Source organism: Pelodiscus sinensis, chromosome 12 (assembly GCF_049634645.1).
Source record: "Pelodiscus sinensis isolate JC-2024 chromosome 12, ASM4963464v1, whole genome shotgun sequence".
In the NCBI taxonomy this organism is placed as follows: domain Eukaryota; kingdom Metazoa; phylum Chordata; order Testudines; family Trionychidae; genus Pelodiscus; species Pelodiscus sinensis.
In genome coordinates, this window is record NC_134722.1 from 29771370 (window position 1) to 29795854 (window position 24485).

General features: G+C 40.6%; 1 protein-coding gene and 1 long non-coding RNA gene across 5 annotated transcripts; one reads left to right on the plus strand and one right to left on the minus strand.

Annotated features, from left to right (window-relative positions):
- Positions 1-650: 650 nt before the first annotated feature.
- LOC112545482 (uncharacterized) lies at positions 651-4253 on the minus strand. 3 transcript variants are annotated; one of them, XR_012906725.1, is made up of 3 exons: positions 4182-4253; positions 2815-3027; positions 651-1213 (listed from the first exon to the last, which is right to left on the minus strand). It is a non-coding gene; the product is annotated as an uncharacterized LOC112545482 (long non-coding RNA). The 3 variants fall into 3 exon arrangements; XR_012906724.1 differs by lacking the exon at positions 4182-4253 and adding an exon at positions 3288-3393; XR_003088953.2 differs by lacking the exon at positions 4182-4253 and adding an exon at positions 3361-3393 and having other exon boundaries at positions 652-1213.
- C12H16orf78 (chromosome 12 C16orf78 homolog) lies at positions 3498-22705 on the plus strand. 2 transcript variants are annotated; one of them, XM_025183676.2, is made up of 5 exons: positions 3498-3997; positions 10827-10973; positions 14940-15090; positions 21413-21806; positions 22449-22705. In XM_025183676.2, the coding sequence occupies exons 2-5, from the start codon at positions 10857-10859 to the stop codon at positions 22594-22596; spliced, it is 810 nt and encodes a 269-aa protein (XP_025039461.1). In that variant the 5' UTR covers positions 3498-3997; positions 10827-10856; the 3' UTR covers positions 22597-22705. The 2 variants fall into 2 exon arrangements, with proteins under 2 accessions (XP_025039461.1, XP_025039460.1); XM_025183675.2 differs by lacking the exon at positions 3498-3997 and adding an exon at positions 10227-10500 and having other exon boundaries at positions 22449-22704.
- The last annotated feature ends 1780 nt before the right edge of the window (positions 22706-24485 follow it).

The window sequence follows — 24485 nt, forward strand, 5'->3', positions numbered from 1 at the left end:
TTCATATTTTTCTCTCTTCCTTCCAGGAAAGTGCCATTTAACAAAAAGCTCATTTTACACAGAGATTCAGTGTGGGCAGCCCAGCTGGCCATGACAATACTGCTAAAGGAGGTAATAGATGCTATTTCTCCAAAATTGGACTTGTCTACCTGAAGGGAATAATTTTTTTAAAATGTAGCAGAACAATAGGCATTATAGCCTGCATCTGGAGGTTTGGTTTAGAATGATAGGCTGCTCCATCCAAGGAGTTCTAAGTACTTTACCAATAGGAGTTAATTATTCCTTACCTGACAGCCCTGACAAACAGGTGTTTTCCCCATGTATCAAACTGGGAAACTGAGGGGGCCTACAGACTTTCTGGGCCCCTAGGTAAGGTGGTCCAGGGGTCAGTTCTACACTCCTGAAAGGGGCAGAGCCTTGGGAATAAGGGGTGGGGCTGGTGCAGCCAGCCCTCCGTGCTGCCTGGAGCATGCTACACTGTCCCCCCACCACCACCAGCCAGCCCTGAGAGACACCCAGAGCATCTTTTCAATTGCCCAGCCCAAGAGCAACTGCCCCCTTTACTCCTCCCCATCCATGGGCCTTCTAGAGACTGAGAATCAGAAGACTCTGCTATGCCATAGATGCATATGAATATGAATTTAAGCAAGCAATTTAGCCTGTCTGTCTTAATTTACTCACTGGCACAATGAAAACTTTCACATAACTCATCTGTATAGCTTAATTAAATGTCTGTAAAGTGCTTTGAAATCCTTGTAAGGAAGATTTTACTGAAGAGCTATGGATTGTCATTCTAAAGGACAAACATTCTGGTATTTATGGCTCATAGTTGACTCATCCTTCCCATTTTTAAAGTTTTAACTAAGCAATGGTTAATGAAAATTGCTAGACTAACTGCTTGTGTTGTCTCTGCTGGTAATGCAAAAGCAAACTGCTGTAAGTACGGTACCCTGAAGGCACACATTAGGAGTTTCTCTGTTGAATCCAGCAGAGAAGTTTCTTGCATCTCTGTTGAATGCCATCATGCTGTGATTAGTTAATCATTAAGTACATGGTGCTTTTAATTAACTGCCAATGCTGCTTGGGCATCTGTTCTAAAAATCACATCCGATGATGCATTTCCCATTCTGTGGTTATAGAGCTCTTCAGTAACACAATTGTTGCACTGTTCTTCAGCTCTCCCTGCTGCAAGAGATCTCATGGCCAGAGAACACTGCATGGAATTAAAATGGAAATTAGTAATAGCAAAAAGGTTTCTTTGACAGGAAAAAACAGTAAATTAAAATATTTTTTTCAATAAATACGAGAAAATAATTTTAAAAATTGGAAAGGTTCAAATTTTTGCTGTTGGAAAATAAAGGAATGAATGAAACAACACCTTTATATTTTACTCTCATTAATTAACTTTTGTAAAGACTAGACTTTTTTTAAATTAGAGGAAATCTCTGTTTTTTCAGAGAAAACTGATCACAGCTAACAACCTCTGAGCCATTTCACTGGACTCAAAGCAAAGAATCAATATATGAGTTCCACACACATACACAGTTTACTCCTCATGGTTCAGCTGATTTAGCTGAATTCGGCAACCACACTTCTCCTGCAGCTTCAGTTACATATTTGTACACTTCACTCTTTTAAAAGAGATACATTTTGAGGGTATGTTTTAAAATGACGAGACTGTTTCTAACAAACACCACAACAAACCTGGCGTAAACACCAAGAAGAATTTTTTTTAAAAGAAAGAATGTTTTAGTTTAAAGGTAATGTGAAAACTGCAAAACTTGAAGAATGAAAAAGCATTAGGTTTGGGAAAAATAACAAGAGTTTCACTGCTAGTGTAGGTTTGGTTCAAATCCGTCCCCAAGTAATAATGTAAGAGCTGGCTGTGGCTAGTTAGTGGCATTTCTGAAATGGGCAAGGGATTAGTCCATTTTTGTGTGAGCTGGCACCCAGATTACAACTGGTCCTTAATAGAAGTTGCAAAGGCTATGTCTACACAGCTGCGTGATTTCAGAATAATGTCGAGCTAGAGGACTTCTTACTCTAACTCCCATAACCCTCATTTTACACGGAGTAAGGGAAGTCGAAAGAAGAGTTTTCTTCCTTCGACTTCCTGCTGTGTAGATAGCATCAAAAGCCTTTGGAGCTATTTCACTTCAGCTACGCACTTGGGCTACGTCTACACTGGCCCCATAAAACGGAATAGTCATGCAAAGCAGGTAAGTCGGAATAGGGAAATCCGCGGGGGATTTAAATATCCCCCGCGGATTTAAATAAACATGTCCGCCGCTTTTTTCCCGGCTTGGGGAAAAGCCGGAAAAAAGCGTCTAGACTGGAGCGATCCTCCGGAATAAAGCCTACTTTCAAGTAGGAATAAGAGATCCTCCAGAAAAGGGCTTTATTCCGGAGGATCGCGCCAGTCTAGATGCTTTTTTCCGGCTTTTCCCCAAGCCGGAAAAAAAGCGGCGGACATGTTTATTTAAATCCGCGGGGGATATTTAAATCCCCCGCGGATTTCCCTATTCTGACTTACCTGCTTTGCATGACTATTCCATTTTATGGGGCCAGTGTAGACGTAGCCTTGATGTAGCTGAAGTTGCGTAGCTTAATTCGACTTTTGCCCTGCTGTGTAGGTGTGCCCAAAGGGATTTGTGTGAACATAATCTAAAGTCTCCCTCTCTCCCCTAGAAATAATGGGCCACGTACAGGTGGTGAAAAGGCAGCAGAAATTGTTCCCACCTGCCTTGCTGAGGGATTCCCTCAGTGTGGGTCATGGTTAGTGCAGAACCAGCCAGAAAATCTGTAGGTGCCTACCTGCTGTCACTGGACTCCTCCCATGACTCCCTCCCTCCAGCTCATAGTTGATACAGCTCTGCTCTGAACTTGGTCTGATAAGAAGTGTAATTCCATTAAGCACCACTTTCTCCAGCGCTGAGCTTGGCCCAAAGAAAGGGCTCACAATCTCCATTGTTGCTTCTCCCCATATTTATCAGAGGCACAAGACAGATTGATATGGCATCCCAAGCACTAAGAACAGGCAGAAGGGAAAACATTATTAAGCTTTAAAGAAGAGATATTTAAGGAGTGGAGTTTCACTGGGTCTATCTGCTGCAACATATAGTAAAACAGGTAATTAGGGCCCTGTGTAAAGGCAACATTTTGGATACTGTGACTTAAATGATTGCATTTGAAGCTATTTTTACAGAAATTGAGAACGGCCCTTGAGAACAGCAGTTCAAAGAATTCTATCTTTTTTAAATTCTTTTTAAAAAGGGTGAAAGTGTTACATTTCACAGAGAAAAGTCTTTAGGAATTGCATTGCCAACATGGTTTTCTCATTGTTTCCCATCTGAACTATACCAGGACGCAGCACTTTCATACACGGAGTTCAAGATGTTTACTGGAACTGATTGTTTGCTGATGACATCATAAGAATATTGTCACTTAGGCAACTGAAAGTGTTACTATAGTAACTACATCTTTTACAGCTCTGAAGGACGCTAACTGAGATGTTAAAAACGTGAGCTGTAGCTTTGCTAGTTAAATGTTTGCTGGTACTGAGCAAACAGAAGTAACAAGCCCATTTCAGATATACAGGGGAGAAAACCACATTAGACCTTCTGGAGAGTTTGAAAATGTTATCCTTGAATGGATAACACAGTGCTGCTTTCAAAAACTGTAATGTTCTCAGAATATGCCAGGACATCCAGCAGTGGCATTATACACTACAGCGATTTGAAATAGGACTAAGTCTTGACCTTTCCCACTGCACAAGGTTGCTAGGATCTGGGAGATTGCTTCAGAAAAAGAAAAGAACAACTATGTGTGCAACAAGATTTCCTCAACACGTTCAAGTTGTGAGATCTAGAATTTTGATTCTCTCATAGCTAGGGAGAGCCCATTGGCATGTGAGGACAGCAATTTACATTCAGCTTGGTAGCATACCAGGATAAAGCTTTGGAAAAGAAGAGTGTCTGATGTGAAGAGTTATTGGGAGGTAAAAGGGGTATAGAAGGGAAGCTTCTGGCTTTGGCACCAATAGAGCTGTCCACACTGGGATTGGGTAAAACCCTGCAGTTTCATACTACATATAGTTCAATTAAACCAAAAGTGCTAGATTTGGGGCAAATGGGTTTACACTTCTTACTAGGTCCAATCAAATCTCAAATCTACCAAAGAACCTGACAATGAAGCCACTGAGTTTCACCACCTCCTTTCCTCTGCAGGACCCGAAATCATTTGCTAACATTTGCTATTCTAATTATTCTGGTTAGCTGTGTAAGCCATATGGCAATGTTTCTGGTACCTGATTGGCTGACATCTGCAACTAGCCAACACAGCATGTACTGTAAAGTTTGTACAGTCAAGAGCGCAGTCAGACAGCTCTTCTTTGGCAAGTATCCAGGCTTAAAATTTGCCATTTGTGGATATTTGTGCTAATAAAACCTGAGTGCTCAAATATTAGAGGAAAATATATGGGAAAGGGTCACGAACACAGTCAGATGAAAAGTCACTCCTGAATCTGAATGAACGCTGGCATTATATTTCTCTTCACAGTGCCATTGCACTATAAGCTAGTGTTATGGGTGATCTACTGGACACAACATACGGTGATTAAGAATTGGGAGAAACTATGCAGAGTAGTTTGTGGAATTCTTGTTAATGGCCATGTGGTGGGGTTATTCTGAGGCCAGTTGAATTAAATTGTGTAGTAAAAAGTTAATGTGAGTGTGAATGTACAAGATGAGGAATGAAATTCTTCATAGTGAATCTGCTGCCATGTTTTGCACTAATTAACCTACTTGTTGGCAGTCTCAGCAGAGAGGTTAGAACCAAATTACACACTTACCTCTGGAGGTGGTCTCTCAACAACAGGACAATGAGATGCAATGTTATAATAAGCCTATGTTGTGCCTTTCTGGGGACAATGAAAAACTCCTTTTTCCAGGGCTATAAATCTGCCACCTGGCCAAAGCACCCATTTAGCTACATTGATCTGAAAGAGCTTTCTTTTAAATGTATCCTGATAGGTGTTTCACAAGGCTCAGGTCATTTTCTTTTTATTGCCAAAAAAGAAGAAGAAGAGAGATTAAGGCCAATGCTAATTTTCATTTCTCCATATTACACTGCAAATCTATCTCCTGTTGGCAGCACAGTGCCTTCCTCAGCAAAAATCTACAACTACCCCCATCATCAGTAAGAACAGGGATGTAGAAAAGGCCAATTACTTTTTGGAGAAAAGGAAATTACATGCTTATAATTGAGTTCTCTGAATATTGTGTCCGCTATTAAGAGCCACACTCATCCTCCCACCAGCCCTTGAGAGTTAGGGTTTTATTCCTATTTAAGTTATAATTATTATAATTAGTCTGAAAAGGATCTGGGAGTTGGGGGCTATCATATACCATATAGACCCCTCAAGGCATCTTTTTGCACTAACTCATTATGACCAGTTCTAAACTTTACCATTTAATCTAGTTATTCAGTACCCAAGGTCACACCACTTTGACCCATGAGCACAAATCCTTAGAGGCTCCCACCTTCAGAGAACTACAATTAAAAGGTAAATAATTCCCAAGTTGCGCTCTCAGGGAAGCAATGAGACAAGTCAGGGAACGAGATCTAACCACATCCTAATTATTACTCTAGTAACGTGCCTAATTGTAATGGTTACAATTTACCAAAACAGAAATGCAGGAGAAGTTACCATTAATTTAGAACTGGAGTTGGCAAGATTTAGTCTTCAGTTAACTGGAGGGGGGTGGGTAAGTATGGGTGGGGTGTCACGCAAACTCCAAAGCCAATCTAAAGAGCTAAACCCTAAGAAATCAAATTAATCGCCATTTCACGGTTTGCACTGAAACTAGGTCACCGTCTTATCCATAATATAGCCCATTTGTTTGTCAGTTTCATAAGATGTTATATTGATTCAATAATGATTTTAAGTTTCAAAGTATTCCAAACAAAGCTTGGGGTATGTCTAGACTGCAAGCTTCTTTCGGAAGAAGCTTTAAAAGAGCTCTTTCAAAAAAGCTTCTCTCGAAAGAGAGTATCCACACATCAAAACCGGACCCGAAAAGCAATCTGCTTTTTTGGACGTGCTCTTGAAAGAAAGCCCTGATTCCTATTCATAGAATGGCCACCAGGGCACCTGTGCTTTTTTCAATTGACTCTTCTTTTGAAAAATGTCCCTGCTGTGCGTCCACACGCACCTTTTTTCGAAAGACCTCTTTTGAAAAAGGTATTCTTCCTTTTAATTTGAGGTTTACCAATGTTGAAAAAACCCCTGCATTCTTTTAATTTTAAAAGAACACGATTGCAGTGTGGACGCAGGTTAAGTTTTTTTGATACAGGGCAGTTTTTTGAAAAAACAATGTAGTCTAAACATACCGTTGGAGTCAAAGTGGATAGTTATCTGAAAACATCCACTCAATGTGCAGCAGCAGTCAAAGAAGCAAATAGAATGTTAGGAATCATTTAAAAAGGGATAGAGAATAAGACAGAAAATATCTTAATGCCTCTATATAAAAGCATGGTATGTCCACATCTTGAATACTGTGTACAGATGTGATCACCTCATCTCAAAAAAGATATATTGGCATTGGAAAAGGTTCAACAAAAATTATTAGGGGTTTGGAACGAGTCCTATGTGAAGATAGATTAAAAAGACTTGGATTTTTCATCTTAGGAAAGAGCAGACTAAGGGGGGGATATGCTAGAGGTCTATAAAATCATAACTGATGTGGAAAAAGTGAATAAGGAAAAGTTATTCTTATTCCCACAATATAAGAACTTGGTCACCAAATGAAATTAATAGGCAGCAGGTTTAAAACAAACAAAAGGAAGTTTTTCTTCATTTAGCGCACAGTCAACCTCTGGAACTCCTTGCCAGAGGATGTAATGAAGGCTAGGACTTTAACAGGGTTCAAAACAAAACTAAATAGATTCATAGAGGTTAGGTCCATCAATGGCTATGATCCATGATGGGTAGGAATGGTGTCCCTAGCCTCTGTTACTCTGCAGGTGGGTGACAAGGGAGAGAATCACGTGAGGAATATCTGTTGTGTTCCTTCCATCTGGGGCATCTGATATTGGCCACTGTCAGCAGACAGAATACTGGGCTAGATGGACCATTGGTCTGACCTAGTGTGGCCATTCTTATGTTAAAAAGGGGTTCAGACAATCGTATAGTCTGTTAGCAGTTACATAAACTCAGTTTCTATGGGTATGTCTACACTAGCCCCCTAGATGGTTCTAGGGAGGCTAATGAGGGTGACCGAAATTGCAAATGAAGCATGGGATTTAAATATCCCTCGCTTGATTTGCATGTTCCATTTTAGAAATTGACTAGCCCGAAGTAACTGCCCGCGTCTACATGCGGCAGTGAAACGGGATTCTGAAATAAAGCCCAAAATCGAATTAGCTGGTAAACCTCATTCCAGGAGGAATACCAGCTAATTCGGTTTAGGGCTTTATTTCGGAGGGTGTGTCAGTCTGGCTGGAAGTGAAATGGTCCCGTGAATTGGAGAGAGCTCCATGTGGCAGCAGGACAGGCAAGAGGGAGGGGTCCAGCTGGGGACTGAGGGGGCGCAAATTTTGCCTTTGCCCCATGTGCATAACACCCTCGCTATGCCACTGCTCTCGAGTGGCCACACAAATGCTCAGTTTGCAGGGGACTGTGGTGGGGGGAGAGGGGAGAAGCAATAATTTCAGATATTGGAGTCTTAATTTGAACACTTAAGTGCTGATCTGAATGTAGAGGCTTGGGATATGGGTATGTGATGGGCTCTCAGGGGTTCAGACTATGTGCAGAGATGCAGAGCTATTCTGAGGAGTCACCCTGGTAGTCAGATCAGGTGAATCTCAAAGTTAATGTCTTAAGCTCTTGCCCGTGGCCATTAAGCTTTTCTCATAAGATCCATTGACTTGTGGCCCTGAGAGTAACACCATGTATGGGAGAAGACTACTTAGTCTTTACCCTTTTGATAGACTCTTAAGGATGCACTGTCCACACAAGGTTCCTTCATTACCTATTAGAAGTTGTTTCATTACCAGGCAGTTCAAGTGGTTTAATTATCAGGCAGATTTATTAAGGTGCCAGATACTAGATTTGTGTTCATTCCGGCAAATGGTCAATAGCACATCTACATGGCAATTTGAGAGTAACAGTATGGAATTGTGAATACAACTGTAACTGAATCTTCAGCTCTTCTAGATGTTTTTTACAAATCAGAAAATATTGTAGGCATATTTCATACTGAAATTTCCTTATGGTGAGTTTCCTCAAGATGATCTATGCTTATATTTAAAGCCAGACCTACATAAATTCATGTCTAGATCTTCTCACTCATACTATCTAGAAAAAGTGATACCATCTTATATTCTGAAACACTGAGCATCTTAGAAAATGTGATTAAATCCTTACTTAAATCCTTACATTACTTAATGTCCTAGTCTAGCACATACTCTAATTGTAAAAAAGTTTCTCCATTAAGCCTGCTTTCAGTAAACTGCATCACCAACCATTAGTTAATTTCTTCATCTAATAGTTTTAATTCAGGCGGTTGCTATCAATATCCATCTCTCGGTGGAAACACTTTTCTTTGAGTACCCTGTTTCATCAAACTATTAGATGTCCAAAAACCCCTTGAAGTCCTAGATTAGTGAATGAGAATTTTTTGGGGTGGGAGCTTAGTCTTGACTTTCACCCTTCTCTGAGGTGTTAGCAGGCGAATGATTTCTCTGTAGTTTTCAAAGATGTATTGGAGCTCGGAAAGCAGACTTGGACTCTTTCCTTTCCTAAAACAGTTACCATGTGTGAACATGACTTAAGTTCCTACCTTTCTCTTGTTACCCACATTCCCCTCTCTCGCCTCCTCCCGGTCAAATCTCACACACAGTATAATCAATTTGTAGCTATGAATTCAACACTGAAGGGTAGAAGGTTAGAATTTTGTAGGACTAACTGCAGATGCATCTTTCCTGTACTTTGTCATTACAACAATAAAAGTGACTATGCTCTAGTGATTGGAGCAGGTGGCTGGGTTCTGTTCCAGGATCTACTGCTGCCTCGCTCTGTGGCCTTCCACAAATCATTTAATGTCTCAGTCTGCTCTTCTGGAGTACTACCTGCCTCATTCACAGGGATATTTTGGAACAGGTTAGAGTTCTTGAAGTTCCATAAAAAGTGACATGTGCAAACACAGTGAGCATAATACATTGGAATCTAGACAGGCTGGATCTAGATTAATCTGGGGGCATTTAGACCTGAGATTTTTATTCAGGCCCATTTCCATTGACAGCAATACAATTTCTCCCCTCTCCCCAGCATGTGTACACTCAGGTACTCACCCCTACCTTTTTCCAATGAATACATCATACAATTGGGTTAATTTCACTATTCTTGCCAATAAGAATTCATTTCTGATGCAATAGTTTCTCTAGTTTGGATTTTGGTCCCAACATCAACATTTGAAATGGGTCTCCAAAGCTGCACCTGGAAACTTGGCATTCACAGCCAACTGCATATGTTCAGCTCTTTGGCTAAGCAAATGCCCATATAAGTGCCCAGATGTGCAATTTTTAAAACCTCTCCAAAAACTGGACCTGAAAAATGCAGAAAGTAGCATATTTATCACATCCAATGGACAAATGGACAAGCTATAGGAAAGAAAGCATATATGTCAGATTCCCATGGAGGGAGATAATACTCTTCTGCCAAAATGATGATTTATGGTAATTCAGCTGCATGTAGGGACTAAATGCTTCTAATTTTGTGTATACATTGGGAAGAAATGTTTTCCAGACTTACAGTGATTCAGCAAGAGATGAGAGGTAAGAGAAAGGATCCACAGTGTTAATGCTTTTTGAAAAAAAATGTTATGACGATATAAACACACTGATGTCCTTAATAGTGCCTCAAGTTTTCAGACTGTAAAACACATACTAACGCCCTTTACCAAACAATAAAGTCAGTATTGTTCTACAAAATATTCCCTTTTTTAGAATGCTTGTCTTGAACTGCCTTCAGCGTTTATGACAATACCAATCAAATGAACAAGAATACATTACAAAATTCTAATTGAGCAAGCCAGCTTTGCTTTTTGATTGAGGTCAGTGTCCATTTCATGTTTTCCTTATGGTTGCCAGGACATCATTCCAACGCATTGTGCAAGAAAACCCACATTGTCACCTCACAGTTCTGTTCCTGTTATTCTGCATACTCATTAATGTGGGCCAGCAGGAGGTTCATTTACATAGACTTACTGATATAATAAAATGTAGGGCAGAAATGTAAACTTTTGCCATTAAAAGTAGGAGTCTCTTTGCATTAGCAAGCCCAGTTCCTTTGAAACTACATTAGGGAGCTCCTTCCTCCCACCAACAAAATAAAAAATGGCTGATTCAAGCTGGAAGACCATGGACAGTGGTATTATGGATTGGCTAGACAACAAAAGAGCTAAGACCTTGAGGGTCTCCAATGACAGGGAGTCATTTCAGGTACGTAGAAAGAAAATAAAATACTTATTTCCCATAAATGCCCAGGCAGTTTGTGGTACAAATTTATAACAGAAAAAATATTAAGGAAGAGTGCTCTCTAATGTAGAGCCATCGCAGGAATTCAACAACAATATTCTTATTCTCCTAGACACCTAAGAAAGCTACTGTGGATTCCTTACCTCTATGAAATAAAATAAAAGATTTAACCTCTCCAGTGAGTCATACAATTTTGCAGTGGTTCAGCTCTTCTCCCTAAATGTACATAAACTGCTAATTGTAGAAAACAAACTTGTTAAGGGTTGTGCAATTTTTCTCTTGTCATTCAGCTGAAAAAGATTCGGCGATCACTTGAGACTATGAAGAGCATGAATGAAAATCTCATGAAACAAGAAGAAAGAAAAGTGAAGCGGTGGCTAGCAAAACAAGCCGAATTATCACCATCACCATCATTATCATATAAGAACTTATACAAGGTAATGACTTCTTTTCCAAGGGACATCATGCAGTACAGGGGAAAAAAAAAACTATACAACAAGATTTGTGGTTTCTTTATGCTGCAGATGTAAGCAGGGCATGATGTTGAGAGGGGGTATTTCATGCCTGGGAAAAGAGTAGGACAAGTTAGATCTCGCTTCCAACTCCAAAAATTCTATCCCACCACAGCAACTTGAGTACCCACCACCAAAAATCTTTTGGGCCCCTGGGCTTGGCCACTGTCAATTATCATGGCTCCATCAATGTAACTTCTTTCAATATAGCCCCATAACAATTGGCACCAGCTGAGCATCGCCTCTCTGAAAACAGCCAGTCCTCGAGACATGACCACATTTGGGCATTTCACCAATTTCCAAATAAATGGAAATTCCATGAGCATATGCCTCCAAATTCATAGTTGCTAAAACACTGTAAAAAAACCGCCACACTTGGAGAAAGCCAACGCTAATGAATTTTGGCTTCCCATAAGCTTGGCTTGGACATACATTTCTGGCAATTGTCACAATTTTTGGTATTCCACCACATGAGAGAAATGTTTCTTAAATTTTACAGTATTAACATGACCATTTGGCAGAAAAAGCAAGACCTGAAACCAGAAAACGTTTGCAAATGTTAAAAAGAAAAACAGAACACACCCCTTGGCCTGGTAGGAGTTGCTCATTCATCATTGATGAGGGCGCAACTGGGGCTGTGCTAAGTAAAGAAGGTTTACAAGAGATGTTATTTTGTGGAAGGACACTTGGAGGAATTATTTATATGCACCTATAGCCAATTGGCTGTGTTTTGGTAGCATTTGTGAGGGGTTTTGTGGTGTTTATTGTAAGACACCTGAAAAATAAGACTGGTGCATGAAAACTGGATATAAATCATCAACCGCCCCTTTGGCATCTGAAGATATGCACAAGAACTACTGATGATTACCTGTTCTGTTCATTCCCTCTGGGGCACCTGGTATTGGCCACTGTTGGCAGACATGATACTGGGCTAGATGGACCTTTAGTCTGCCCCAGTGTGGCCGTTCTTATGTTCTTAAGAAAGGTTGGAGAAGACTATTTTAAAAGCAAAATCTATCATTCACTAGCTTCACCATCAGCCAATAGGGGGGCTAAGGCAGGTTATTAAAAGTATCAATTAAAATAAATTGACACTTCTTTTTTCTTCATATCCCTAATCTTCCACCCCCAACTGTAACTAGGTCCATCCTTCTTGGGAAAGAGTTAAAGAAACAGCTTTTTGGCCACTTCATTCCAATTTGTAAGTTGGATTTCATCTGGCTCTAGAGTTTCTCACACTTCAGACCCTGGTATCCTTACACAGTAGCTTGGCATCCCTTGGGAATGGTTCTGGCATCTGTCTCCTGCACTCTCTTGTGAACACAGAAGCAAAGAACTTTGTGGTGGTTGTTAAGCAATATGCTTACCCACCTTCTGTCAATGAAAGGAAGAACATGCCAATAAGCTACATAGCTTTGCAGGGCCTATTTATTCTGCTTTTCAATTTAAAATGCATACTAATAAGGATTATACATCTGTTACACTTCTGTTTCTCTTAGTTGATATTGGCAAGTTTAGCACAATCACTGTGTACCAGATTGTATATTATAGATACCCACTGTATACATTATATCATCATTTAAACCAGCCCCATTATTAAGCTGTGTCTGCCTGGGATGAGTTTTCATTAAGGAAAAAATAAGTAGCCTAATCAGAGACAGACTATCCCTAGTCCTGAAAAATTACAACTTCAACTGGGTACCATATAAATCTCCTGTGGAGCCCAACCCCTTTGCCACACACAGGGCTGCATGTAGCATTATAAAAATAGTGCCAGATAACACTGCATTAAATTGGAGTTCAGGCTGAGCACATATCTGTAATTTAAGAATGAAGGCTATAGGGATGTTATAATTATGTAATAAACCAAACATTAAGATAAGCTTAAAGTTAAAACAAAAATCCAAACATCTTACATAAGGGAATGTTCAATGTAGGCAACCAGTCATCCTTATTTCTACCTTGGAGTGACATCATACACGAACCATACAGTTATGATTTAGTACATAATAGTATCAGCATAGGGGATGAGGCAGCTTCTTTCCACTGGCAGTAGCAACAGTAGGAGGGACTGATCATTCAGAAAGAAGGCATCTTTGCTGGTCATTAGTCTCACTCCCAATGAGGACAATAGGAGATGGCAGAAAGAGGGTACCTCTTCATGGAATTTTGAAAGAGGGTAATTCTTCATGGAATTCCGCATGGAAGAAAATTATTTGCCAACCTCTGAAGGAAAAAAAAAATCTTTTAGTTATTAAGAATAATGGCAAAATACTTTTTAACACACACCTTACAATGTTGCCAGTGAGTTTGCCAATATTGAAAGATCTTAGTGAGTTTTAGCTGCATGGAAGATTTGAAGTTTCTATATTAGACTACTATTAAGACCATTAGAAACAAAAAAAAATGATCTGACATACAGTGCTACTTTTCTTAAAGGAACCATTTGAAATTAATTTTAACTTATAAACTACATTCACGTTATGCTCAAGAGTAAGTGCTGTAATGTGCGGCAGGAAGCACTGTAAGCTTTATACATAACAATGGGTTGAGAATCCCTGTTTTAAGTGCAGAACTCAACCCACCCTTAACTAAGGGCCAGCTTTTCCATAAGAAAATTTTTAAAAGTAGGTTACACCCCTCAAAAATTGGCTTCTACTTGAGATTCCTCCTTGGTAGGCGAAAGTGAACCACTCTTTGTTTGGCAATTAAAATGTGGTTATCACTCAAATACCACAGTAATGAAGATACATACAGGCAGTCCCCGGGTTACGTACAAGATAGGGACTATAGGTTTGTTCTTAGGTTGAATTTGTATGTAAGTCGGAACTGGCTCCAGATTCAGCCGCTGCTGCTGAAACTGACCAGGGGCTGACTACAGGAAGCTGGAGGCAGAATTGCTCTGCCCGCAGCTTCCTGGAATCAGCCACTGATCAGTTTCAACAGCGGCTGAATCTCGAGCCTGGGACAGAACAGCTGGGCTGCCAGGTAGGTCCCTGCAGGACCAACCTGGCAGCACCCCAGCTGCTCTACCCCAGGGTCCACAACAAAAGCCTGGTCTGCTGGGGGGAGAGTGGGCGCACTAGCTGCGCCCCCCCCCCCCCCCAGCAGTCCAGGGACACCGGGAGCAAAGCCGCAGCGGGGACCGTCTCCAGCAGACCAGGGACACCTGGAGGAAAGCCGGGGAGGCGGAGGGGTCCCGCGCCTCTGAGGCTTTGCTCTGGCGCGGGACCCCTCCGCCTCCCCGGCGCGTCTGGTCTGCTGGGGACCGTCTCCAGCAGACCAGGGACACCGGGAGCAAAGCCGCAGCGGCGGCGGAGTCCCGCGCCTCCCTGGCTTTGCCAGAGCAAAGCCTCAGAGGCGCGGGACCCCTCCGCCTCCCCGGCTTTGCTCCAGGTGTCCCTGGTGTGCTGGAGACGGTCCCCAGCAGACCAGGGGCACCCGGAGCAGCTTTTCTTGCCCCAGAGGTCGAGGTGGCGGGACCGCTGCACACTGGGCGGTCCCGCTGCCTGCGAGCTCCGGGGTGAGAAAGCCCCATTCGTAAGTGCGGATCCGACATAAGTCGGATCCGCGTAACTCGGGGACTGCCTGTATATTAAAGATACACATAAAGAAAATAGCATATATTGCATCTCTGGTTTGTCCTGAACATAAGCTATAGAGATGCCTATAATTTGGCTAATCATTCAGCACCTCTGGTCTACACCAGTGTGCTTGACAGAAATCCAAAATTGTTTCCAATCTGCTTTTTAATTCCTTTGAACAGCAGTATCCAAAGTGCTTGTGTTGGGTTTGTAACTCCATGCTTTGGTAAAACACAACCACCTTTTACATATATACATATTACTTGTACCAGCAATTAATATGAATAGTGAACATTTATTTTACAAGGTACCATCCAGTGAAGTGAACCAAGCGGCAAACCAAGAAGTGCAACAAGTCTGTGAGAGAGGCTCCATTGAAACTCCCTGGAGCCAGTTTGGTGACCATTTGCCCAACTTTGTCAGCTTTCTGCGACTACCAACAAAAAGACCAGGTTGTGGTAAGGGAGAGAACATTCATACCTTTTTTAACGAGGATTGATTTACTTTCCAGGTTTTAAACAGCATACTCTGTTTTTCTTATTGCAATAATTAATATTTCTCTGAGTCTGCTAAAAAGAGAACACCGTCCCTGCTTTATTGAAACAGCAAATGGCTGTTTTAGAAATACATTCCTGAGCAGTAGAGTATTAGTTTTTCTTCTTTCTGTCATTTAATATATTGAAGAGATAATGTCAATGGAATAGTACCTGGTCACAGGAGAATGATTTCCTGCAGATAGACAAATGGCAAAGTGAAAAGGCATGTAGTAAAAATTATATTTTATATATATATTGTATGAATTAAATTACTATTATACCTACTGATTATCATCCACCCCATAACAGACAGGTGCAGCAAAGTCAAAGCTGCTGCCAGTAAGCAGTGTTCAAAGAGAAAAATGACACTTTCTTTCTTTGAAAATAAGCTTCCTTGATGCTCTAGCCAATGAGAAATCTTTCCCCATAAATGTAGTGCTTTACTTTTATTAATAAACAGGCCAATGGTTTGAAATTGCACTTAGTTAACATCTAAACATCAAGCAAATCCCAATTGTGTGTGTTCTATAATCCGAAAGGAGAGACAGACATCAAGACGATAGGTGCCTGAGGCCTTGTCTACACAGGGAAGTAGACATATCACATGCTGAATGACTAACCTGTTAACTGTATTTGCAGGATCACAATCTTTATACAACATTCACAAGTAACTGAAGCAGCACGGATCTGAACGCTTCTGAAATCCATTTTTTTCTTTCTAAGTTTGTATCTATTTTTTGCCCTTGAGTTTTGCTGAAAATTATGAGGCCTTCTATTCACATGTTGTTTGGATGCCCCTTTTATTATTCAATACACCTAAGCACATCTGACAGCTGATTTTGTCACAAACTCATTTCATTCACCATGTACCATCACTCCAACTGCTGTATTCAACTTGTAAAGAACTTCCCGTACTCTTATAAAAGCTGTTCAGTATGTGTGTTCCAATTGTGTTCTCTCTCTCTTACTGGATTACCCACCTGTGAGTACAGTACAAAATGCTGCAGGTCCCTTGATAAAACCTGCCATTCAAACCCAATAAAGGAACTCCTACCCTGTTGTTCACTGTCACTTAAGTCAGTGCTCTCAGACGGTCTGATCCTGCAAGGTGACAAGTGCTCTTAATACTTCGTGTTTGTGTGTTCCAATATCTGAATGGAGAAAAGATTCCCACAGTGATAGGAGCTGTAGACATGTCACAGCAGGATTGAACCTATAGTGCTCATATTCAAATGCCATTCAGTGGAATCAACTGGATCAGGCCCAATGGGGCACTAGGGGGACAAAAGGAGCAACTGACCCGGGGCTCCTGACCACAACAGTGGCACCCAAGCTCCTGACCTTTAGATTGCCACTAGAGCGCTACGCTGCACGCTCCAGGCAGCGCTGAGGGCAGGGATGGGCCACTATGGTAAGGGCAGCACTGAGAGCCGGCTGCCTTCGGCCCTGCCCCTGCTGCCCAAGGCCCCGCCCCTTCTGAGAGTGCAGAGCCTGCACCTGCCGTTCCTCCTCTTGCCCAGGGGCTGTCAGCTCCCCTGCACCGGATTAAAAAAAGGATTTATGAGCAAGGCTCACCTTCTTCATCTGGCCGCCTTTTGTGCCCTTGTAATGTAGCTCATACTTACATCTGCACATACATGTTTCAAGCAGTAACACCAGAGAAAGCAGTAGAAATAGTTAACACCTCCCTGCAGGGTTTATATATGCAAGTTTCCTCACTTGCATTTTTCAGCTGCCTGTGGGTGACAGCATCCACCACACAGGTAATTTCTGACAACTGGCTCAGAGTGTCCATCCTATAGCTAAATGGAGCAGAGGTATCTTCTGCAGACTGCATATTTATTGGGCATATTATTTTTATGGTGGTTATCATCAACCACCCAGCAGGTAATACACAGTCAACCATGGTCAAGCTGGCCAGACGCCTAAATCTGAGGGCTAGCCAAATCACTGGAGAGCATACCAAACAGCAAAGGGACGTGTTAAGTCAAGAATTGTGTGCAGTAAGCAACAAGCTGAAACTCTATTTAAAATAGAAGTTACAGCTTTAAGGAGTGGAACTTGTGCAGCAGTGGAAGGTTCTGATAAAGGCAACAATAAAAGTCTGATGATAGATTATAGATGGCAAATTTAGAATTTACAACATAATATCAGTGGGCTAGGGGTGGAGCCAGTGCAGATCTTGGATGACTATATTGGGGAATAGAATGCAGATCTTGGATGACTATATTGGGGAATTGAATGCAGATCTTGGATGACTATATTGGGGAACTGAATGTAAAGTAGGGTGATAATACAATGAGGAGTCCTATGGCACCTTAGAGACTAACATTAATTAGGGCATAAGCTTTTGTGGGCAAAACCCAATTTACCTGCTTCTCTATGTGGTGCTCTAGGATCTAGACCCTGTATTTGATTCAGATAATTGAGGGTTTCGGAGAGACAATTCAAAGGGCAACAAAAGTGATAGAAGAATTATACAATAAGAGATATGAGAGACAGCAGGAACTAAACTTATATGGTCTCAAAAAGGGAAGACTCAGGGGAACTTGATCACAGTCTATAAATACCTTCAAGATAGTAATATAAATGAAGGAAGGGAATTCTCCAGTCTCAGAAGATAGCAGGACAAGGAGCAATGGCCTGAAGCTAAGGAAGGAAAAGTGTAAGAGATTAAAGCAAAGAGTTCTTAACTCTGGCCTCAGCCTCAGTAGATGAATTCATTTTGGTAGGGAGCAAATGTTCTCTTTCTGTCGACCAAAATGCACGTTACCCCCCATTCTCACATGCCTCTCAATTTGTCAAGGGAGGGAATAAACACTGCAAAGTGCTCTCTGACTTTACCCGTTGCCAGAGTGCAGAGCCCGGTTCATCTTTTACATAATGTTGACTAATTTTTCTCCAGATGAGCAAGCAAATATTTGATTTTTACTAAGAACTAAAAGAATGAAGGCATTGTCTATAGAGTATCACTGCCTCCTCCCTGCTAGCATCCTTGTCCCCAACTTTTCCCCTTCTCACACATGCTTAGATTTCTCTCCTCCTAACAGTATTATTTCATAGGATATTTTTGCATTCTCTCAAAAAATGAAGACCCATCCCACAGATTTAGCCAGTGCACTTGGTTGTTTGTCTTCCATACATTTGCTTGATTCAACAGGGAATGAAAACTAAGGGGAGCTGCTCCAAATGAAACTCCTTGTCACATGAGCACTCATTTGCTATCTGTTTCAGAAGGCTTATCCTCAGGTAATATCAATGAGAATATATTCCACCTCCTTACATTAGTTATAATTTTACAAGGGAAAGTTCTTTGACATAAAATCAGCCCTTTGTCCTGAAAAAAACCTAGATGAGAAGGATTCTATTCATGCTGCACTACAGATCAAATATCACATTTCAGGCACTTGTGCCATCTTTTTGTCTTTGTAAAGATCTGGCAATGGATCTGCTGGAGAGATCTCAGTGGAAAAGGGAACCTGGGGGCACTAGTAAAGGCAATCCTCCCCCCCCCCCCCCCCGCTCTCCCCGTTAATGATGGGGAAAAGCAAGGGAGGGTTACCTGCACTGTATATGTTACTTCTGGAGTAGTCTCAGACATCTAATAAAGTTGTGGCCTGATTAAACCCATATCAAATGCCTCCTCTCCTTCTTTCAGCATAGCCTGACAAAAGCACCCTCTTTTGCTAATGAGATCATTCTAGCTTGCCAAAGTCTGTATGATCCTTTAAAAGCCCATCACATTTCCACTTGTCTCACCTCAGTCACCTGCTTAAGCCCCTCATTCTGCTCAGGTTACAAGGCTCTGTTCCAGTATTCTGCCAGGTCACAGGCAAGATTTTAAGTAGACAAACTGGAATTTGACCAGGACGTTGGGGGAGATAACAATGTGTAAATGTGGCCTGCAATCTTTACTGAAGAGTGGTTTTGCAATTCTTCCAAAATTCCACCTGCAGGATCATTGATGCTGGTTAGCCCACTAACATGCCCATTCAGAGAACAAGTTGCCACCTACTGAAATACCATTGTTTCAAACTGTACAGATGTCTTCCAGACCAATCCTGCTTAAATTAGAGTAAATCACCGCAGAACGTGGTTTTGTTGCAGGCTGTGTCACGGCTTTAGATTTACACTTTAACTGAAGTTTGATTTCTTGCTGTATTTTGGGACTTTTTAAAAAAAAAAATCCTCCACTGTTAGGCCTCAACCAAGAAAATGGCTGGAATTGTTAAATAATAATATTTTTTTTAAAACACTATCCAAACTGGTTAAGATACAATAGCCTAAAATTGTTAAAAATAAGGCCAGAAATTACATATTTGAGAGCTCTTAAAATCAGACTTTTTATTGAGGTATCTGCACATGGAATCAAGGTGTGTGTTTATAGGCAGACAAGTTTGAAATTGTTGATCTATTTAAGACTCACCACCTTGTAAATTTTAAATAGATAAAAAATTCCACTTGGTAAGCAATTAATTTACAGAATGATCCAATTTAGTTTCTTGTAAACCATTTAGATGACACAGTAAAAAAATATCAAGATTTATACTGTATATTTTGCCTACCAGCTTTAAAAGGTGTTTTATGGTTAGTATGGCCCCTCAATAAATTATTGCATAAAAGAGCTGAACAACATCTTAACTATGTTCAGTATTTCACCTGAAAGACATATAGCAATTTTGGCCCCTTAACAAAACAACATACCTGCTTAATAACTTTAAAATAATGTCTAATGATATTTTCAGAAATAGGACAATAAAAATGTCATATGGCTCCAGTCTGAGACAGGTTACAACTAAGTCTTGAATTTGCACTGCAAAGGCTCTTGAGAATTGGGTAACTGCTCATTTAACTCCCTGATTTGCATTCAGAATGTTCACAGCTGGTAGGAAAAAACGGCCCCAATGTTTTTCCCAAAGCTAACTTCTATGGTCCCCTTAACTTTATGAACCATGGGCCTTATCCTGAAGACCTCCCTCAGGCAAAGAGTTCCACTAACGTCAATGGAACTGCTTGTGTGACTAAAGTCTTCTCGCATAAATAACTTTTACAAGATGAGCTCCTGTGAGAATTCAGATGGCAACATTACCCTTAGCACTGAATTTGCTTCTGTAGCTTCCATTGTTTTCCTACCACAAATATTATTTTAGAAGGAAAAGCTTTGTAGTTAATGTACTCAACATGAATCAGAGAATAATCTCCCTCTTATATATTATTATGATTATAGAAAAACATACTGTTCTTATTTACAAACTAACAGTTTATAAAAAGCGGTTACCATTCAAACCTCAGCATTTGCTATCGGATACCAGAGCTTGTCAAATGTAGAACAGTAAATAGCCAGTGATAGACACTGATGTTTTTAACAACAGCCACAGTACCTACTGCTGTTTAACTTAGCAACAGCAGAAAGATTATTTAAAAAATCCAATAGAAAATATTTGCCATTATAGCTGTATGGAAGTTTCATCCTTCATTAGCTCCATTCCTAAGTAACACAGATTCAGAAGACCAGGTCCGAAACGTGCAAAAGTGGATTCACTGAAGTCAACTTCACCCTGGAGATAGTACATTTCAAACATCCAGATTTGTATTGTATTTTCAAAATACTTAATAATAGTCAACAGGCATCTATTGCCAGGAAATCTATATTTCTACAGCTTTCCACAGCAATTAACATATAATTGTCTTAAAATGGATAATATTTATTAAGCAATAAATGAGAAAAGATAATTGGAGTGTTTATCTAGGACTAAGCAGCCCCAGTTTAAATTCCTTGTTCCACAACAGATTTTGTATGGCCTTGGGCACATCATATCATTTTTCTATGTCTCCATTTTACAGGTGAGAAATTGAGGCAATCTCACTTCCGTACATCAGAAGGGTGTTGAAAGGATAAATACAGCAAAGATTGCTGGGCTCTGTTTACATTTAAAAGTTTAAAGCACAGTCACAGAAGCACTTTAAACTGAAAGTGTGTCCAGAGCATGAGTGCTGGCTGCTCTATGTGAACCACCTCCACGAGGGGAATGCCTAACAGCACTGGGAATATGGCTCCCAGCCTTCACCCTACCACTTTACAGCACTAAAACTTGCTGCGCTTGGGGTGTGTTTTTACAGTTACAACACTGTAAAGTGACAGTGTAGATTTTGGCTTAGGTGCTCCGATTCTATGGTCCCTCCCTTCAGAGGGAGAGGGAAGGAGAGGAGAGAAGCCATTTAATATTTCCAATTTTTTTTTCAGACCAAAAACACTCCAAGGATTTCACACCCTTTAGTGGAACTGACGTGTCCATGCAGATAGGATCTGCTAGAACTTACGGTCCAAGAGGCAGCTTTTATAATCCTCACCCAACTGCTAGTGTCTCCAAGAAGGATAGCAGTGCAAGACAGCTTTACATGGATAACAACATTTTCTCCATGCAAGAGGCAATATCCATGTTTCCCTCTTTGCAAAAGCTATCGGTGACAGGAGAGAAATTCTCCTTTTCTAAGCTTCCACTCAATGAAAGTGTCTCTGGATCCCCAGCATTTGAAAGAAGGATGAAGAGCATGCTTGAAAGAGCTTGGGAAGAGGAAAAATTCAAACAAACAGTTACTCTGCCACAGATCAGACCGGAAGAATTTTTGAGCTGCAGGTTAGAAAATGTTTTGTGAAAATAGTGACCAGAACTTCCCCATAGTTTATAGCTATATGAAAATAAGTATAATGGGTGTAATTGAGAAGTCACCATCTCACAACAACAGCTAGCATACAATGCTCCCAAATTATTTATTTTCTAGAGCTTGCACAGAAAATAACTGCATGTAGCATTGTATGTTAACTTTTGGCAAATGACCTTTTAATGGAGACTAGTAACGAGGGTTGGTTCAAAATGATGAATGATCATAAAAAGCATACTTCTATTTTGAACCATTTGAAATATCAAATATACTTACTGCTATACAGCACCATTGAGACAAAAAATAATTTGTAGATGCACAGCGTAACCAATTTCACCTTGAAAATTCTGCAGTTTGCAAATTGTTTCATTTGTATATAAAAATACAGAGCAACATTTTGAAACACAAATGCTTAAAATCGGGAACTTAATAGCTGTTCTGATTTTCAGTGATGCTGAGCACCCGCAAATTCCCACTGATTTAAAACAATTTTTACCTTGTTTTCTAAAGACAGATTTGTTGTCCCTACAGCTATACATCATGTATGGAAATTTTGGCCATAAAGTCTTTGAGACATTTTCGAGATACTTTTGCTCTCTCTCTCTTCTTTTATGCAGATACCTACGTTTGTCACAGAGCAATATTAACACATTGCTACAGTTGTGTAAGGAATCAGGAGTTCACATAGAGATTCATCCCCATATGAAGGAATCTGAAATCGACATCAGTACTGTTCTCTCCTCAAACCTCAGTAGGGCACTGTAGAGCTTAAATTCTCTACCCTAAATTTAGATCAGTTTGTAATGATCTGAAGTTATGACAACAGCACATTAAATGAATTCCCATCTGTTGCTATCCTTTAAAGTTTCTCATGTTTTGATTTTTTGGAAAAGAGAAGAGAAAACAACTTACACAGATTTTCAAAATATTATGGTGATTAGTTAAAAAAAGACTATTTGGAATCAAAAGATGCTATTTGAATAACCAAAATTAGGCCTACTGATTGTAATATTGTATTTCACTTACTCCCACTGGCTCAGACTTGATTGCAATTGGTTGTCATTACATCTAACCTTTTAGTACACTCAAAACTCTTATCAACACATTAGTAATAAACAAAATTGTATTAGCAACACCAAACCATAAGAGGGAACCCTAAAGATAGCTTTTCTAACCCAGCCATTAGTGGTATGCTACAGCACACATTCACAAAGGGAGTACAACATGCCCATGGACTCATCAGGAAAGGTTCTGAATAGCTGCAGCTCCCTGGTTCTTTAAGCCTCCAGACTTGACCCTACTAATACAGAGAAACTAGTCTGCTCACAAAACAGGTTTTTTAAAATTCTAACTTTTCTTTTCCTCAGAAATGTGAGTTATAATTTCTGTTACACACTACGTTCACTCTCCTACATGTACACACACACACTCACAAACCAGCAACGTGTCTGAACTCTTGAATGTGAAAATTTTGCTAACATAGTAGATAAGTAACTAAAGACAATAAAACAAACTGTATAAAACTATGGTACGCCCACATCTCGAATACTGTGTACAGATGTGGTCTCCTCACCTCAAAAAAGATATTTTGGCCTTGGAAAGGGTTCAGAAAAGGGCAACTAAAATGATTAGGGGTTTGGAACGGACCCTATATGAGGAGAGGTTAAAGCGACTGGGACTTTTCAGTTTAGAAAAGAAGAGACAGAGGGGATATGATAGAGGTATATAAAATCATGAGTGGTGTGGAGAGGGAGGATAAAGAAAAGTTATTTATTAGTTCCCTAAATAGAAGAACTAGAGGACACCAAATGAAATTAATGGGTAGCAGGTTTAAAAAGTTCTTCTTCACACAGCGTGTAGCCATCCCGTGGAACTCCTTGCCAGAGTAGGCTGTGAAGGCTAGGACTATAATAGATTTTAAAGAGAAGCTAGATAATTTCATGGAGGTTAGGTCCATAAATGGCTATTAGCCAGGGGATAAAATGGTGTCCTTGGCCTCTGTTTGTCAGAGGCTGGAGAGGGATGGCAGGAGACAAATCTTGATCATTGTCTTCGGTCCACCCTCTCTGGGGCACCTGGTGCTGGCCACTGTCGGCTGCCGGGATATTGGGCTAGATGGACCTTTGGTCTGACCCAGTACGGCCGTTCTTATGTTCTTATGTAAACCACCCTGTGGTTACATCTAGACTACAGGGGGTTTTTTTTAGCAAAAACCCTGTCGTGTCCAAGGAACACATTTGCTCTTCCGCCTTTTTTTGTGGAAGAGCAAACGTGCTCTTTCAGGGAGCCCTGTATAGCTTGTTTCAAGAGGCATAAGGGCTCTGCTGAAAGAGGAGGCTTTTCTGCCATTTGGCCCCATCTAGACGGAGCCAAATGGTGGAAAAGCCTCTTCCAGAAAAAAAAGCAGAAAAAATTATGCAACATGTGGAAAGCATGTTGCGTAGCTTTTTCCATAAAAACTTCACAGTCTAGACCTAGCCTGAGTGTGTCACAAGGACAACATTCTGTTACCCTCCAAGGGCCCGTCTCAGGAATCATGGGTGTTCCACATCTCCCTACAGTTGTGTCAACCAACCACAATCAGCATTCCTAAATCCTAGTGACTGGTTTCCTGGTTTTGCCAGAGTGGTTGTTCTGCTGTTTGGCAGAAAGAA

Excerpts from the sequence above, each read along its gene's own strand:
- C12H16orf78 (XM_025183675.2), top strand. The coding sequence starts at position 10,396 with ATGGCTGATTCAAGCTGGAAGACCATGGACAGTGGTATTATGGATTGG. Across the intron at positions 10,501-10,826 it reads ATGACAGGGAGTCATTTCAG|CTGAAAAAGATTCGGCGATC; the intron begins GTACGTAGAAAG and ends CTTGTCATTCAG. Across the intron at positions 15,091-21,412 it reads AACAAAAAGACCAGGTTGTG|ACCAAAAACACTCCAAGGAT; the intron begins GTAAGGGAGAGA and ends TTTTTTTTTCAG.